This window comes from Sander lucioperca, chromosome 1 (genome assembly GCF_008315115.2).
Source record: "Sander lucioperca isolate FBNREF2018 chromosome 1, SLUC_FBN_1.2, whole genome shotgun sequence".
Taxonomy (NCBI): Eukaryota; Metazoa; Chordata; class Actinopteri; order Perciformes; family Percidae; genus Sander; species Sander lucioperca.
In genome coordinates this window covers 33,089,424-33,108,963 of record NC_050173.1, presented here as the reverse complement: position 1 = coordinate 33,108,963, position 19,540 = coordinate 33,089,424, and the positions used below count along the sequence as shown (strand labels likewise).

Here is a 19,540-nt window from a genome sequence, read left to right as displayed (position 1 = left end):
TATTTGAGCCAGTAACTAATATAATAATGATAATGATATATTGAGCAAATTGTTTTTGATTTTAGTTTGCATCATCAGCTGTAAGTCATGGCTGGTTTTCAAGACGGCGGCCGTATGTAAACATGAATGCGTAGTAGAGTGTCTTTATAATCTATCTTTTCAATAAACTGTCTGTAGACTTACAAAGTTCTCAATGCTTCGGTTCACATTTAGGGACCCTCATTATGCTACCGTTGAAGTTTGGTGATATTTTGAGCCTTTTTAGTGGTACAAAATAGTGATTTGTTTTTACTTTTCCTGTACCTGAAATACTAGTGTTGTAAGCTAATCAGCGGTCCACGCTAGCTTCTTTCAAGCTACAAACACATTCGATTAGCATGAAAACATGTCCCAGAGAGCGACAGAGTGGGTACACATCTGTTAATAACTCCTAGGTTCATTTTGCGCCGGAATTGTCCTTTAACATCCCTGATTGGTCAAACTCATGACTACTTTTTTGTCCTGCATTGTCTTGTATTTTGTTTTTGTTGTATACCATTTTTTTTTTTTTAATCTTCTCGGGCTTTACTGTTTTAAACTCTTTTAAACATTCAGTATTGTTTTGCTAAGTTGTTTTGGCACAGTGTTGAGAACAGTTGCTGTTGTGGACCTGTAAACCCCACTGAGATATGTGAAATTTGGTAATACAAATATGCTTGACATATACTAGGTTCTGGTTTATGTTAAAAAAAAACAAAAAAACATTAATGACACTTCAAACACAAATCCTGTAATGCTTCCTGTTGTTAAAGTGTTTCTGTGAGAGTGTCTTTGTTGGAAAATAACTTTTACATGGGACTTTTCTTTAGGCATGTAGTAAATGTTGGTTATGTTAGTTGTTAGTTTTAGTGCATTTTGGTTTGTGTTTATATTAAAGTTCAGGCTGTGTGTGTTGGTGTGAATGGCTTTGAAATAGTGAGGTCTGAGTGCAGTACTGTGTACTATGGATGTGTATTATTGCGCAGTGTGTAAGATCATTGGGTGCAGTTTGGGTCCTCCCAGCAGCCCAAATGGTTGATTCAAGAGCATTTGTTCTGAATGTGTACATTTGTGTGTGTGTGTGTGTGTGTGTGTGTGTGCATACCGTCACCAGAGCGCAGAGCTACACTGCAGCATCGTGTTTGGTTTTGCTCCAGGCAGGGTCTGTCATCGACTGAGGGCTACTGACGGGGACAAACACTAAATATTTAGACTCATTAAACATCCTCAAGCTCTGCCTATCATCAAAAACAGAGTGATTCAATGATTAAACAAATTAGTTTAGAGTGTACACTCTTTAATTCAAGGATCAAAAATATGACAATATACAGTACAAGATTTGCCTTAATCAATATGTCTTGCGTACAAGTGAAAAATACAGTATTTCAGGTAATTTTGATTTTGAGGCAGTGGGAATCATAAAACCTTCTCTGGGAGTTTTTCATAACTAGCCGGGTTCTGCTCTTTAACTCTCTGACACATACTGTACAAATAAAGACACAAGTCTCACTACTTACATAAATAAAAACTTGCCTCTAAACAACATTTGTGTATCTGAAACAAAATGTGGTCAGTATAGGTTGAATATCATATCACTTAAAAACACTTTCAATTATTTTTTAAAACCTTCTGATACAAACTATCGCTGAACTTAACAGTGCTAAAACACTGTGCTGGGGGTTACTGCACCTACTAGTAACTTAGGCTTTTACCATTAGAAGCTTTTGAAACTACCTTATATATATAGACTCATTTGTTACGGCAGTAACTCATCTCACAGTCCTGCAAGTTGAAGTTTCAATGGTTAATAATGTTAAGATGAACACGGTCTGATTTGTTTTTCCCAACAAAACAAATGATGTATAATGACAGCCCTAAATGTGTTAATATGTGCAGTATGGACTAATGACATTTGATAGCATCCACACAACACTAGAAGAATAAAATCATGGTTTTCTTTTGATGTCATCCAATTGGTTTAAAAAGGGATGGAAGTGATTGTATGATATATTCTAATTATCTGAATCCACAGCAGAATCCATTCAGTCTGTTAATTAAATGTAAAATACCAAAACTGTATGACGTTTTTACATGACAACATATATATGTGGTGTTTGTGAACATTGGATGTTGCTGTTTCCCAAAAGCGGTGGGGAACAAAATGGCAAGCCATTGAGTAAGAAACTGCATTTTAAAAATCACTGAAGCATTCTAACTAGAAATATAATAATCTCCTTCAAGTTGCTGGATCCTGAATGCCTTCTGGTTTGGGGATGGGACAGAGTATAAATAGTGGGCTAAAGGCTAGTTTTTTTGTTATCAAAATCCCCAAATAAGCTGCTGTTACATGATGGACAGATACTACATCTGTGTATTGTTTGTTGTAGATACAGTTTTCCACTTCATAATAAAAAAGAAATAAAAAGATCTCAATTGGGCAGAATCTGCAGTTTATCAAACATTAACATTGGGATCACATTTTCTCTATATCTAAAGTTGAAGCAACATTGCAACTATTACCCATGTCAGTCGAATGACTGGGGAAGTCTAACGCAGCCAGTTACATCTGTTAAATAAGTCTCCAAAAGAAAAACAAGAGCTTAACATTACTCCACACAGCTTCCGCAGCACAATCCGGTGTTTTATAGCCAAATACTATCTCTATATCTCCCACATTTTCTCACCTCACAAACATCTGGTTACCCTAAAGCGATCAGACAGTTTTTCTGCCTTCATGTGCTTCTCATAAGCACTGACCTGCACTTTATAGCTGTAAACACAACTCCTCGGGGTCATGTCGCTCTTTGGTTACTATTTTAGAAAATAGAGAAACTTTGTGCTGCAAAGGCACAATGAAAAGGAGAACATCCACAACAGTTTTCTAGGTCATATCTAACATTTCTATTGTCTTGAAGTTGTTCAAATATGCATGTGTCCTCAACTGTAAACAAAGTGGGAGAGGTATGTGAAATTTCCCTATTTGTTTTTCCTGTCTGTATTTGCTATTGCATGCTTTCTGGCAGCATGTGCTTACTTAGTACATTGCATTTGAAATAATTCTGAGTGAGGTAAAATACATGCTGTCTGGAGTAATGTTATCAGCACTTTTTTTTTTTTTTGGAACTCTGCAAAGTTGATTTCTACTAACACAAGATCTCTTGGCGACAGTTCACATGAAGCTGCAATACTAAATGTCTATACAACAAACTGTGTGTTATGTAGACATACAAAGGTCACTGACTGCATTTTTGGAGGGAGCTTTAGTGACTTTCAAATAAGTGCATAAATCCTACACTGTTTCACCGCTTTTTCCTGATCACAAGTTGTGCATTGTGGATGGAAATGCTTTAATTAGATAGCCTGGTGTGTACATAATCTCGACAGGCGTCACTGTGCTTGTCCTGACAGAGTGAAGACACAGAAGCAAAGCCAGACTTTCTGGTGTAAATAACAGTGGCAGGTTTTTTCCAGATATCTCTCTCCCCTCCCCATCCTCCACCCTTTCTCTGGGTTTCCCTTCCTCTCCTCCGAGTTGGTGATGCACTGATGTCTCTTGGCAGCAGATGTGGGGGCCCTCCTCGCTGTGCTGCCTCAGTCTTCTGCCCTGTGGTGCCTCTTCATATTGCCTGGTGCTTGTGTTCTCCTCCCTCTATCTCCCACCCAGCCTGCAAGCCTGCGTCTTCCTCTCCTCTCTCACTCCCTGAAGACGTTGCCCTTAGTAAGAATTCAACTGTCAACACAAAGCACCACCAAGTGAATTTACTTCACCTCTGACCCTTGCAGTCACAGCTATCTTCTTTTCACAATTCTCCCTAATTGGTCTTTGCATATACAAAACACTTGCCTCTTGCTTGAAGTTAGCACATTTTCACTCTGTGCCCAGTTTGGTTCTCTCACGCTTTTCCTCCACTTTCTTCCCTGTCTATCCCATAAACATCCCACTTTCCTTGTTTTCTTCCTCTTTCCCTATCAGGGTCTTAAAAATACCTTCCCTGACCCGGCTCGCTGCCTCCACCTCCTCACTCTTTCACATCTTCCTCCCTCCCTTCTTCCCTCTCTCTCCTTCTTGCGAGTCCTGTCAGTGTCTCATGGTGTTCTTGCCAAACTTGTCGCCAAGTTGTTGGATGAGCAGAGCCAGTTCTCCGGCAGCGTCAGACTTCTCCTCCAAGAGCTCATAACGGAGGCTGGAAATGTCTTGCTTGATCTCCTTCAGCTCGCCTACAACACAGTTACACACGGACACAACAATCAGGCCACGTATGCAGGCGGCCACAAAACTGTGCTAAAGTTGACAGGTGTGAGTATATGCAGCCATACAGTACATACAATACAATGATATACATTTCATGGATTTTATCTCTCACACACAGTAACTCCTACCTCCTGTCACTCACTCACAGTCCACTCATGTACACACACAAGCCCTGAGCAAATAATGACACAATGAGAGTGTGACATAATGAAGAGGGAATCTTTACCTTCATTGACTTCATCGCTCTCTCTGTCCACTTGAGCTTTGAGCACATACCGCTTAATCAGGCGTTTCATGATTTTCTATGCGGAGGAAGGGAAAGGAGAAGATTAAATAGAGAGAAGGTGATGACAACGCACAGGGGCAGAGAACAGCACTGTGTCTCAGAAACGTAGCCAACAGGGATGTCCTGCAGCTGCTGCCAAGGCTCAATGGGCCTCAATCACCAATATCTTCCTAAGTTTTCTCTTAAATATGTTCTTAACAAAGTCCCTAAGAAAAGTTTGCGTGACGTGTTCTTAAGCAACAGAATTGTTCGCACGCACCTGTGTTCTTAGGATTGATGAATCCCACGTCTTCGTAATTGAAAGCGCGTGCCAGTTGTTCCTAATTAGCATAAGAAAACGCCCCGCAAATTCCCATATAAGGACATGGCACTTCCTGTGCACCTCCTGGGAAGTGGCAGACGTTGTCGGAGTCGCAGATGACTTGTACATTGCAGTGGTGGAGGAAGTACTGAATCTCAGTACTTAAGTAAAAGTACAAATAACCAGAGACATATTTACTTTAGTAAAAGTAAAAAGTACCCGATTTTAAATGTACTTTAAGTATTAAAAGTAAAAGTACTTGCATAAGGAGTTATTCTCTTAATCTTATTTGCATATTACCATTTTAAATGGTAATATGTCCACTACCACAAACAAGGTCTGGCTTTAAAAAAAAAAGTTCCTATCCTAACCAGCATAAAACGGAAATATTTTGTTAGAATCGGAATGCTGTTGGTTTTATTCATGGATGTATCTTAAGACGGTTTTATTTCCTTTAACCATGGGAGCGTAACCAAATAGTATAAAAGTGTGTGAAGCAGTGATCATGGGGAGGAGATGTGAAGACGTCCAGCCAAATAAATAAGATATGAACACGTCTTACGCAGCCTGGCGGAGAAGTAAATGACGCTGTGGAGAGGCAACTATGATTTAAAAACGGGAATAATAAAAAACAAACATTTTCATTTTCACTTTTACCGGAGGCTGTATTACCGAGGGTCAGCGGCGCTGCGCCCGGGCTCTGGAGCACCGGAGCCGGCTTAGAAGCCGATGAAGGATCGGCGGTGCCCCATATATATCTATGGCAACCAAACTTCACTGGTGAGAGTAACGTGTGACGGTCAGGAAGATGTTTTGGCAGGGTGAAAAACTGATCCGAAAATGTAACGCAACGTTGTAGAAATGTAGTGGAGTAGAAAGTATAGATAATTGCTGCAAAATGTAACGACGTAAAAGTCAAAAGTATGCACTATTGATTCTACTTAAGTAAAGTACAGATACGTGAAACATGTACTTAAGTACAGTAAGGAAGCATTTGTACTTCGGTACATTCCACCACTGCATTTTGGCCCTATAAATAGCGCGATCAATCACCAAATAACGCAGGATTTAATCAGTTTAATTGGTGATGTAAATTGCAGTGTTAGTGTTTCTTTGCATACTTTGATTTTTGATTTTTTTTCAACAAATGATCAGAAATACATTACAGTACAATACTATCATTGTAAACGACTGTAGAATTAAATAAAATGCAGTAACCAATTATTTGGAGCAAACTGTCACCACTCAAATGTGTGTAAGAGTGCTCTTGAGTGTTCGTAGATTTTGTTCTTAGCTAAGAACAAATCCAACATAAGAAAAGTGAATGTCGTAAAAAGTGCATAAGTGGGGTTTAAGAACACATTTCTTCGTAAGAACGGTTGGTGAATGAGGCCCATTCTCTGCATGTAGGCACTCTCGACATGAGTCTATACCTGTTACCACACACACAGCACACATACACACATACAGTACATGCTTGGCATGTGTGTGATCTTGTGTATTTGTGTACTGGATGTTGAAACAAACAAAACAAACAAACAAACATACAAACTGGGAGTGTTGAGACAAAAAGCGCAGTTGACCAGTGAAGGAAGCTAGATTTTCCTTGGGGAAAAAGATAAGGGCAGGAGAGCATCTCTTCCCTCCTCAGCGTGATACTTTGAGCTCATTAACCGAGTGCCTGCTTTCGATCTCTCTCAAACAGCTCATTAGAGGCATTTTCAGGCTTGCTCAGTTGCTCTCACTTACTTTTTGCCATTCCTCCTGTCCTTCCACTCCCAATCACTTGTTCCAATCCTGTCTTCCTTTCAGTCGATGCCCTTTCAAATTATTTCCTCTCTGTTGTCTCTAGCTCATCTCCCTACCTCCCTCACGCTTCCTTACCTCTGTCTTTTATATCAGTCTTTCGTTACCTGTTCCACCCCTCATTTTCTTTCTCCATCTCTCCTCCTGTCATACTTTATAACTCTCCAGCCACCCCCACTTTTGTTGTGTTCTATGCTCTTCAGACTGAACGTTTCCCTCTCTCATTTTATTGTTTTTTTTTCTCCCTTTCTGCTTGTTCTTTTCGGGGAGATTCTCCGGTTCCGCTTTGTCTCATTTCGCCTTCGCTCTCTGTCTTACCTGGTATCTGGTCGGGTGTTTTATAGATTTTTTGGGGATGAACTCTTCTCCCGGGCGCGGATAAGTCCTGAAGCGTTCATCCTGTTACAACAGTGAGATACAGACAACGGTCCAGTGTTAATGTCACATTTCACGGTTGAGTGGTCTTCTATAATGGAAGCATTTACAGTAAAAAGGGAGGGGGCAACATGAAACAACAATGAAAGGCAGGGCTTAGTCTTCAAAGACAACCGAACGCATCATTTGACCAAAGTGAATCTCTATCAGCTCATTTCTAAATACCTTTCTCGTCCATGACCGTGCTTTGTAGCTTGTGTGTCATTTCAGTGCTGCAGTGTCAAAGTGAGTTTTAACTTTAGTGTGGACACGCGCAACTAGCTGCTACTCTATATGCACTGAAGCTGCAGAAGCATGGAGATATCTCAACATAATAGCCAGATGATATAAAAGTTTAATAATGAATAATAAACAACATGCACATTTGTTTCTTAAGAATAACCTGCTCACCCACCTTGGGCTTCGGGCCGGCTTGTGCCGCTACCTCTGGGAGAAGGCAGAACCACCAACACCCTCTTATTTTATCAATAAAGGGCGTAAATGTTGTATGGCCTCAGAGTTTTTCTTCCCTGCACATTCTGATGCCCAGGTTGGTTTAGATGTTAGCACTGTTAGCCATGTTGTGTCAGCTAATACTGTTAGCAATGTGAGGCGCCGCACTTGGGGGGATGTTCGGCCCTTTCCTCCCTGGGTGAGGCGAATAAGGGGAAAGCAGTGCTGCCCGCTCTTCCTCTGCCTCCACTTCATCAGCTAAGGTTTATATCACATTCGGCCTTAGTGACTAGTTCTGCTGTTGAGACATAGTATATATCCTATGCTTTGTGTAACATAAGAAGTTATGATGTGGGAGTATATAGTAGGAGCAAGGAGCAACCAATCGGTAACCTCCACATGGAATAGCCCCAACAGAGTCACCCCCCTTTAGGGGAGCCCCTCTGGTATGTTAGTCCTCTGTCATGATGACTCAGCAAAATGCAACAATGTCCACCTGAACCCTTTATAACAGAAACTTAAGTCAAAGTTATAAGCCTTTAGATACTACACTAGTAGGGCGTTTGTGTCACATTGGTTAGATGCCCGCCGCCGCTCAGCTAAGTGCACTAATGTTACCCAGGCTGGGAGTGCACTGGCTAGAGGCTCCACTCGTTTGATTGCTAAAGCTATGTGGCTAAAACGGTCAACAGTAACCCGCTAGCTGCGTTAGCACTGTTGACCGTGTTAGCACGATTAGACACGTTAGCTAGCCGCTGCCTCCCTGGCATCTCCACGGCTGTGTGTCCCCCCACACGGCTCTCATCTTCATGGATGTATTAGCTCTCAGCTCATCTTTGACTAAACTGCTTTGAAGGCATAATTTCGCATCGTGCAGGTGAGACCTTCCAATCTATTAATGTCATACAGTCGACACTGTTTGTTTTCGAAAGGAACTCTGGGAGATGAGGTCCCAGAGGTGCGCCTGCAATTACATCTTACCGCCAAAGCTGCCGCTAGAAACAACCTAACTCAATCTTACGGACTACAACTTTAAAGACGATTTCTCTTGAGTAGCAAGAATTAGAAAAAATAGAGATGCACTGGTTGAACGGCCGGTGACCGGAATTGGCCAATTTTCACGTGATCGGCCATGACCGGCGACCGGCAGGTCAGTCTGACATATGCCGATTTTATGCCGGTCAAATGCACTCGGGCGCCACATGCAACATCAGCATCACACGTGCACACGCACCGCCGCTCCATCAGCTGTTTATGAAATGTCATAAAGTCGAATTATACACGGCTCTGCAGAGCCGTCTGCTCTACTGAGCCGTCTGCTCTACTGATCTCAGGTGAACAGTCAGCCGCTCTCTCTCCTCTGAGGCTGAACAACTGGAACATGAAAACCGCACTCACACGGGTCCCGTGAAATATGACAGCTAGCTACAGTTTATCGGAAAATAGCGTTGGGCACACTGACTTTGATAAATTTACTGTTTATCAGACCCCAGATGAGACAAGAAGCTAACGTTAGCGAACACTGCGGTTACGGTCCCTCTGTCTCTGATGCCCCGCTGCAGGAGACGCTGTGTGTATTACGCTGTATTAACGTTACTGTTTAAAACGCTTTCAGGTTAGTTGGGATGCATACCGCTCAAAACCAACATAAAAAACGGAGTTATCGTCCCTCAGGATTTAGTTTTGTTGCTAAACTGTGTGTAAAATGTAAAATGTTCTATTAAAGAAAATATATAAAATAAATATTTGTGTGTGCTGTAAAGTGGTTAGAAAATATGAAATCGGAATCGGCAGTTCAAACTCAATGAAACATCTGAAATCGGAATCAGCCTAGAAAGTTGTAATCGGTGCATCTCTAAAAAAAAAATATGAATATTCAACATAGGCCTACTGTACTTAAAAAAAAGAATAAAATACTGAATGTGTTTGCACTAAATTAACAGATTCATTCTAAATGGCTATACAGTACATTAACACAGAAAAAACATCACTGAAGTTCGTGATACAACATCTTTATTAGGCTACTACTTTAATTAGGCTACTAATAGGTGTAATGTATAAACTGATATATATAACTGAGGATGAATATACTTTTTTTTTTTGTCATTTAGCAGGGAAACTGACCTTGTGCTCTCTGAAAGAACAAAATGCCCAGTCATTTTTTAAGACTTTGTACAACAGAGAATACCTTCTACAGATACAAATTATATGATATACTATAATAGAGAAGCAAATTAATGTTTTTATCTACTTACTGCTTTATTGAACTAGACAACCAGAAGGCAAGTACTGTTTCAGCTTCATGTGAATGCGGGGAACACATCTTTTATGCAGAGCTTCACTAAAGCCAAACTGACAAAGCTCAAATTTCTTTGTTGTGATCTAGTCCCTTTCAATAACCTGCTTTGTTGGCTCCTGCTGCATTTGGCAAGATATTAATTGCTCCAACTACGCGCACGCACACACACACACACACACACACACACACACACGCACACACACACACACACACACACACACACACACACACCTCCTTTATCACTTTTCTCAAATGGTGGAAATCCCACATGAGGAACATGGACCAAAAGTCTGAGAGGAAAAAAAAATCCCAATCAGAGAGACCACACTATCTTCTTCAAATCTCACTTGACATTCTCGAGGCCGCACTGTGGTCAAGTGTGAGCTTATGTATTGATCGCTTGCTGCACCTGTCAAAAGCTGTCAAAGCTGCAGAGAACTTCAGGAGCTCAAAGAGCCAGGAGGGTGTAACCCATCTTGTCTCCATTGGAAACCTGCCCGGGCATTTGAGCAGACGCAGGTAGACTAATAGCTTCGCTGAGGCGCTGGCATGAGCCATTTCACACAATACTTTCTTTTCATTACAGTGATTTTATTTAGATGGACAATCCTTGAGAGGGAGAACGTGTGAAAATCAACGAAGCTGAGGTTGCATCCCAGGCGTGCAGTGGGAATATCATATATTTTCTGGGTCTTATCCACAAGTCCACCTGAGCACATATTATATATGCTGAAGATCAGGTAAATGACAGTCATGCTACATGATGTACAGTTGACCCAGGCCTATATACGAGACTCTCCTCCCCCGGAAAACGACTCCATAAGTCGTTTGCACGATCAGCAATTACGACCCATATTTACGTTAGGCGGCAGCTCCCTCTAGTGGCCGTAGAAATTATGATGGGAGCAAAGCTGTAAGTATATGATAGTATAGTATATGACCAAGGATTTCCCCGGGCCAGGCCTAGTATTTACTGAAGAGTACAAATGCACAACAATTCAGGTTGCAGGTTATGGTTAGCATTAACCTCGTTAGCATTGTACCTCAGCATAGTTAACATAAGGGGTCATGTAGCTAATATTGTTCCACTAGTGTGTACGTGTATCCTCCCGCTGTGTAACCCCCTCTCCTCTTTTAAAAATGTAACGCAGTAACGTTTTAACTGACCTACTTTTTAGTTAAGTAAATTTGTACACAAGTACTTTTACTTGAGGAAAATGTATTTCTCTACCGTTACAGCTGTTTTACTTGAGTACAATATTCTAGTACTCTTTTCACCTCTGCCTGTCACAGGGTACAGGGCTACAGGGTACTATGTAAAATAACAAAATAGTACTTTGTTTGTGTCTGCAATTCGTCATGAGATTAGGAATAAAAGAGTTTCTGACACTAACCTTTGCCTGTGAGTTGAGCATGCCCAGCTCTAGCTCGTTGTTATGGCGACGGCTGTTGGCCTTACAGAGGTGTATCAGGCAGGACTTGATGCGGAGGACCAGGTAGTAGAAGGACTTTGGGCTGGGAACCAGGTTGAAGGGGGCGGGCAGGGTGCGGCCCTCGTCAAAGTAGGAGAGCCACAACTTGGCTCGGGCAAACTTCCACTCTACGTCGGCATCCTCCTGCAGAGACAGACATGTATGTATGTGAAATAAGTAGGGCTGGTGAAGACTTACAAAAATCCATCAGATTGTAAAAGCCTTAGATGAAAAAACTAGTTACATACTTATTTACTTTCTTCTAGTTCTTGGACTATTTAGTTTTGTTGTGACAACTTCCCAGTGAGACTGATGCTTTTTATTTTGTATTCTCTGTTTTCGCTTGTTGCCATTGTATTGATTTTTTAAGGCTTGTGGTATTTTCAACTCACTCTGTTATTCTCCTGCAGGCTCAGAGGTAATCAAACAAAAAATCCTTATTGACTTGTTGACAATATCACACCCTTTCTATTTTGACTGTCTTATTTATGTACCTCTATCTCCTGGTACGAGCTGTTGATCATAGCAATGAGCATGTTGAGAAGGACAACCACCATTGTGACATTGTAGACTCCGTACAGCACGTAGCCGATGTTCTCTATGAACTTATGGTCATACTTCAGCACCACTGAGATCACTTCAGACAGGCCAAAGATTGACCAGAAAAGAGTCTTAAAACTTTCCTCCACCCTGCAAGGAACAAGAGAGAAGATGCAGCAGTAAGATAATAGTACATGACAGTGAAAACACACACATAAAAGCACGCACGCACGCACGCACGCACGCACGCACGCACAATGCACTCTAATGTTGTGGGGTTTATGAGGTGGCACTGATGAAATAACTGATGAGTCATGTCTAGATTGTCCCATTTATCTCTATCACACACACAAATACACACACATATATGTACATAAAAACACAACTGACTCCTGCAAAATCAAAAAAAGCAGGAAATGGCTCAATTTCAGCATTTGAGAGATCATTTGGTTTTTAGAAGTCAGTTCATTAAGCCTGTAGCTTTGTCCTGTGTTAACCTGTACACAAAAGACTGAAACATCACTGCAGTTAATGGGGAAACTTAAAATCAAATGTGTATGTATGTAGCCTTTTTGTAGGGGGTGTCAAGGCTGTATCTAAACATTTAAATGAAGAAACATTTCAGCCCAGGGTTCATTAAACTCATTCAAAAGACATTTTTTCATGGTGGTCAAATTCACTTTCTTCAGTTTAATTTGAGTGTCATTGTGAATTAAATTTCTAAGACTGTTCATTGTAGACACCAGACTGCAGTTGTGTTTGAATTACGTAAAGTTGTTCTTTTCCTCCTGACAATTAGATATGAAAATTCAAACTGCAAAAAAAAAATGGTGTGCTTTTTCCTGAGCTCAGCCTGAAGGATCATTCTGTGACACTGACCCAAGATAAAACAGCATAAAGCTGCAAGACTTGTCAACATTGACATCCAGGTACATATATGTCGTTAAATATTGCATGAGTGGCAAGCATGGGCTTGAGATGACATAGGAGGGGCTCAGTAGGGAGGAAGAATCCGCTGCCTTGTTGGATTGCTGGAAGTGAAAGAAGGCTGCAGGTAGGGAAGATCTATAGGCTCCTGGTTTGAGGCCGTGGGCTTCTCCCAACTTAACTTATTTCAAAGAGACACAGTTTCATTGGCAAGCAGACTGCTATGTAAAGGCACATAGAGAGAAAAACACAACCTTGCATACATATAGAGACAGAGACAAACACACACAGGCACAGCTTCTCCCCTCCTGTCTCACACACACACACACACACACACACACACACACACTTACTTTAACCTATTAAACCAGATCTCTGTGTGTTCTCTCTCTCTAAAGGCCAATTTATGCTTCTGTGCTAAATCGGCGCCGTGGGTGCGTTACGGATGATATGGGCACCTCTCATTTTTAAACAGATCAACGCACACACCACGGCACAAATAAATAAATTGAAGTATAAACTTCAGGCCACTTACGTACGCTACGGCGAAAGCTCTGCGTGGCGCCTCTGCAGAACAATAAATCAGACTTAAAGTGCCCATATTATGAAAAAATCACTTTTTCTGGGATTTGGGGTGTTATGTTGTGTCTCTGGTGCTTCCACACACATACAAACTTTGAAAAAAAATCCATCCATGCTGTTTAGAGTGAGATACAGTTTCTGAATGTGTCCTGCCTTCAGTCTCTGGGTGAGCTGTTCAAAATCTGCACGGCTTGTGACGTCAGAAGCCGAAACGAGCAGGCTAACCGCAACCATTAGCTCGTAGCGTTAGCATGCTAACGCTAATGCTAACGCTAGCATGCTACCTCGTTCTCAATAGCAAAGCACTGCTACAACACACACAAGTTCACCATAATCTACAAAAGAACTACTTCCATGTGCGCCCTCATTTAGAAGTCTCCCAGCTAATCCTACCTTGTAACTGACCGAAGTTGTAGAAACAGCCTTTCTTTTACTGTCTATGGAGCTAGCTAGCTGACATGATCTACATCTGAGCTACTGGGCATGTGCAGTGCAATCAAAGATAGTACAGAAGAAGAAGAAGAAAAGAGGTCTCACTCTGTAGCTAAAACAGAGACTAGCTGAAAAGAGGATCTGCAGCAGTGAGAGAGAGCACTGCAGTACAACAAAAATATGGTGTTTTTTGAAAATTAAACCATGTAAACCTATTCTGGTACAACCTTAAAATACAATTCTGAACCTGAAAATGAGCATAATATGGCTGCTTTAAAGCTGCAAATCATCTAAAAGTATGCTGTGCCTTTATCCAACACATTTCCTTGAAAAATACATTGCTTTCTAGGAAAACATTAGAAACACATTGAGTGCTTCCACCAGGTAGAGCTAGACAGATGGAACTGTAATTACTTAGGTATTGGAAACCCCTTTACTGTGCATCTCTGAACTTTAGTTGAATGGCATGTTTAATGGTCAGTACTAAGGGTGTCACGATTTCGATTTTAAATCGAAATTTATCGAAATTAAGCCACAATCTTGAATATCGAATAAAAAAATGGAATCGTCGATACTGCCACGCCCCCATGTCACGTCCGGTCGGCTTGTCAAGCGGAAAAAAACACGTGTTGAAGTGTCAGCCTCAGTCAACCTCCTGTAACTTAGCTAGAGCAAGTCAAAAGATAGCATGGCAACTGCAGATGCGGGAGACCCATCGACAGAACTTGAGCCCCCTCCTCTTTCACTGAAGTGTGTGAAAGTGTGGAAGTATTTTCGATTTCCAGTGAATTATGTAGACAACGTTTGCGTTGTCGACAAAAAACACAGAGTTAGGAAGCTCTGCTATGTGCATGTACCATATTCTGTGTGTTTACCATTGCACATTAGCCTAGTAGCAGGCGGATATTCCTTCTGCTTATGGCTTTAACCCGACAAAACCGCACAGTTGAATTTCAGCCTGCATGCACATTTTGTAGCCTAAACAGAGCCGCTTATATTGGTTATATTGGAGAAAGCAACAAGTTAGCGGACTGCCCGAGTCTTCCTCTGCTCTCTTGCTCAGCCGCTGTGTGTGCTGCGAAGCGTCTGCCCTGAGCATTGTTTTTTTTTTTTTTTTTACTTTGTTGATAAATTGTCAAGTTTCCAATTGACTGAAGATATGTTATTGTTACATTATGTTATTAATGTTTTAAATTTGACAATGTAGTGTGGCACATTGCAAACAAAGGTCAGATATATTAAAAGTCTAGTCTAAAAATAAATAAATAATGTAAAAATTGAGAATTGAATCGAATCGTGACCTTATAATCGAAAATGTAATCTAATCAAGGATTTGGAGAATCGTGACACCCCTAGTCACTACATACTATTTATAGTTTTTAACCTCTGAATTCATGTTTTTTTTCCTATGAACTTTAAGCATGCTCTCACATGGAAAAGACATCTCATTTATTTCTCCATATTACAAAACCACAGAAGACCATCATAGACTTAAAGGCCTCGAAAACATATGTTTTCAATCAGTGCACTATGGGATCCTACATGAACATGAAATTGTCTGCCAAACTTAGAACACTTTTATGAGGATCAGGACATGAGATAATTTTCCAAAACAAGAAATGGTCACATACATAATGTGTTCAATCAATTATTGTCAAAAAAAGACAACTGAAACAAGTACAGGGAAAATAGCAATAAGTGCACCAAGGCATTGGTTTATTTAACGGCTCCAACATACGTGTTCTAAACTGAGATTAATAGTAGTAACATGAATCTGTTTCTGACCAGAGAAACATGCAGCGACAACATGTAACCATAGAAAGGATTTTTCTTTAGAACCAGAATGACATTTGAACTACTTTCAGAAATAAGTGTCTCTGTCAACATGGATGCACATTACAGTATTACTATCATAAGCGCAAACACATTACAGTGACATCCCACACTGGAGGCATGTGTAAACACGTTCACAAGCATTAATAGTAGTTCTTCTTTGTGTTGCTGTAATAGATGGCCTAGACACCAGAGAGACCACTGCTGCAAGACAAGCAGCAACCGAAGGCTTATATCAACAATACCGTCTTCTCACTCACTATTCACATCATACGCGTCCATCAGTCTATCGTACAATCAGGAGAGCAGAGGAAAGTGATTTCGGTGGCCTTGCCTTGAAAACCTGTTATTTTGAGCCTTCTCTCTTTAAATAATGTCTGGTCATATATCTGGAGCCTCTCTTGTAAGATCCAAATGCTTTCCTGGGGCTTTGAAATATTAAACAAAATAAAAAAAGAGGGCAATTATCTGGTCTCTATTACATTATATCCCAATTATCTTTTTAAATCAAATTATTCTGTTTTCCAGATCTCCTTCTTACCCGTGTGAAATGCTCACTCGAGTTACATTTTGATGTTACCAAAAAAAAGAAAAAGAAGTGAGTGTAGATAATGATGAAGGGCTTTGTTCCAGGCAACATTAATGTGCCATTAAACCAGACACTTGCAGGGACAAATACACACACACACACACACAGACACACACACACACACACACACACACACACACACACACACACACACGCACACACACACACACACGCACACACACACACACACACACACACACACACACACACACACTAAATTACACACTCAACACGTAGCTGGCTATTTATACACACTATTCATCTTTTCGCGTGGGCAGATTGGTAGTTTAATGCAAAGTTCTAAAAATGTGTAGGACATTTATGTGTTGGCAGCGTTACTGAGAGTCCTTCCAGTACCAAGTCCCCCATGTGCTAATGTCACATCCATAATACAGATAGAATATGGAGAGAAGTGAAGAGTTCATTCGAAAAAACAAAATCAAACCGATTAAGGCCCTTCTTAAAATGAATAAACCAACAAAACCACCAATATCTGTTTTTGCAAATTAACCCTTTAAGTATATACGTGAGTAGAGGGTCTTCTTCCCTCCTGGATAATGTTAATGCATGAGCAGCCGGTGCAGCTGTGCACCATCATCTGTTTTGCCCACCTTGTTTGTTGCTTATTTGATTCACTGAAATCTGCGTGAGATGCCTCTCTGGGAGGAAGTGCAATTATGAAATATCTAAAATGTATCCTTGGAGATCAACAATAATTGATAAATTTGAATTTGTCTTTTGCTAATATCAGCTCAGGTACTGGTCATGTGTGTATTATGCAATAACCTGTAACTGAGATATATGAGACGCTCGATGCTCTGGATAATGGGAGACTTTCTAACAACGTAAGAATGAGATTATTTCATTTCAAACTTGTGTGTGTGTGTGTGTGTGTGTGTGTGTGTGTGCGTGTTTTAACATCATTGTACAACAGGCATTGAATCAGCAGGGACAGTGGGCATCTGGAGACAGAGACGGACAGTGTTATTATCTGTTATTAAGAGTGACAGCTCCCAATGGGATGCATGTAGCACAACGGCTTCACATGCGCGCGCGCACACACATACACACACACACACACACACACACACACACACGTGGGGGACTGGTGAGTCATCTCGGAGCAGTCCAAACCCAATCACCAACAGGGCCAAATCGACCTCCCCAGAGACATGCTCTCCGTCTCTCTTGCTTTACACTTTAAGTTTGTCTCCATCGCTGTCTTAGCTCCTCTCTCTCTAACTATCATCTCTGCCTCTCGTTTGTTATCTCGCTCACCCATTTTCTCATTATATTCTCATTGCACTTGCTTTTATATCTTTCTACACATCACCCTCCCTCCCTCTTCTCACGCCCTTTCCATATTTCATCCCAACAGCTTTAAGCTATTTCTGTCACTCATTCTAATCGTATGATTAATACTTTTCTTTTTTCCCCATTATTTTTCCACTCTCATATATTTCTCCTCTTTGCTTAATCTGTGGCAAGATTCTCACATTGGGTGAGTGTAAATGTAGACCTTGTTTGCTCGGTCTCTCTCCTTCTGCCCTTCAGTCATTAGCAAGATATTACATTTCTCCTTCTCAATCTCCTCTCCTCTCCTCTCCTCTCCTCTCCTCTCCTCTCCTGCAGACATACAAGTAGTCAGACAGACAGACAACTATAGAAGAAACATCTTTAATATTGAATTGAGTTTAACTCATTCTTAATCTGTTGCCGCAAATGAAGTGTCACCATGACGACAACAGGCATTGGGCCTTGCCCACTTCGGGTTTTACTGTAATGAATGAATGCTGCTCCTGAGAGATGCCTGCCTGCCTGTGTGTGTGTGTGTGTGTGTGTGTGTGTGTGTGTGTGTGATAGAGAACAAAATCGGATGTGTGTGTCTCATGAGTGTGTCTGTTTATGAGTGTGTGTATATTTGTGTGACAGGCAGCAGGATACAAAATAAGGCTGTTTTGTTTTTGCATCTTCAGGCAAGTTGTGAGAGAAATCTTATTAAGTGGGGAATACAACACCACAAGACGGGCAATTAAGAGTGTTCTGATACTGAATCAAGAACGACGTAAACTTTTGTTTTTAAATTTGCCTGCTCCCTCACTGTCTATCTCTCTGTTAGTCTGTGTTGTCTTCATATGTTCGTCAAACTCCTCCCTAGATTAGAAATAGTCCAGTCATAGTTTAGTTACCTTAACTAGGCAAGGATTTCTCTACATGTTGAAGCAGTGTGCATGGGGCTACAGTAGAGGTGCCCCCAAAACGTGTTGTCTTTATTAGCATTTCCAAAACCAAGAAGAAGAAGAACACATGGATTTGGGGAAGTTCACAATTCAGCAACCCCAGCCAAACCCATTAACCGCAATATTATAGCCCAAGCGTTACATTTACCAAATTCAATTCATAGTCCACAAAGCTTCTTCCACTGAAACGTTAAAATGGAAACACACTGTTTGAAAATACAACTTTGTCTTGCTCCGAGTATGTAAGCTTAGCAACCAAGGTTCATTTAAAAACAAACAGTCTGATCTTACATGTTTCCTTATCATGCTTATAGTACTGGGACTTCAATCACAATTACTTTGACTTTGTTTTCACGTATTACATGGATCCTCGGCTGGTGAGCAGACTGACTTTTTGTCTTGGACATGCAGATTTAGCCTCAGTGATATAGCACATCATCATGTATGTAGCCATGGTGTGCATAATTAAGACCCTTTTTTATGGGGAGTTAGCTGGAAACATTGAGGAATTTAGCCAGGGACAGGGTTTTCAACCAACTCATTGAGCTAACGTTAACTTTATTAGCTCGCTAGCTACATCTGATAAAATCTGCTGATGAAAGTTGCCATTTTACCTTACAAAGTTGACGGCAGCAGAAAAGAAATTAGAAGCCTGTTTGCTTCTACCTTTGTCGGAAATGAGGGACTACTATGAATTATCACCGTATCTATAGTTAATTAATTCTTCATGTGATGGCCTAATGAACAGAATGGAAGCGTTTCCATGAACATACGTGGGGTGATCTCCCCGCTCTGCAGCCTCTTAGCTCAACTAAAGGAATGAATTTCAACATAAAGACTGCATCTTACATCTCACCAAGAGGGGAATTGAATGCTTGACATCATTTGTCATGATAATGGAAGAATGTATTGAAAAATACTGAATATAGGCACAAACTCTAAAGCTACTGGGTCGAGCATAGACATTTAAGAGCCCATGTTGGTCACACCACATGAATGCATTCTTTTTCTCTCTTCTCTCTGTCGGTCTCGCCTTAATTGGAATTGTGTCTCCACTCCTCATTTTGACATTCAGATGTGCTTGACTGGTAAAGGC

The 19,540-nt window shown here is 40.9% G+C and overlaps 1 protein-coding gene across 1 annotated transcript in view; it reads right to left on the bottom strand.

The window, feature by feature from the left end:
* Nucleotides 1–1,294: 1,294 nt before the first annotated feature.
* The window catches only part of LOC116052435 (short transient receptor potential channel 7), a 63,223-nt gene continuing 44,977 nt past the window's right edge, over nt 1,295–19,540 (bottom strand). The window contains exons 8-12 of the mRNA XM_031303151.2: nt 11,796–11,991; nt 11,224–11,445; nt 6,982–7,062; nt 4,497–4,572; nt 1,295–4,236 (exon numbers count right to left, since the gene is read on the bottom strand). Coding sequence (XP_031159011.1) covers nt 4,097–4,236; nt 4,497–4,572; nt 6,982–7,062; nt 11,224–11,445; nt 11,796–11,991 — 715 coding nt within the window. The 3' untranslated portion in view covers nt 1,295–4,096. The remainder of the gene's footprint in view (nt 4,237–4,496; nt 4,573–6,981; nt 7,063–11,223; nt 11,446–11,795; nt 11,992–19,540) is intronic.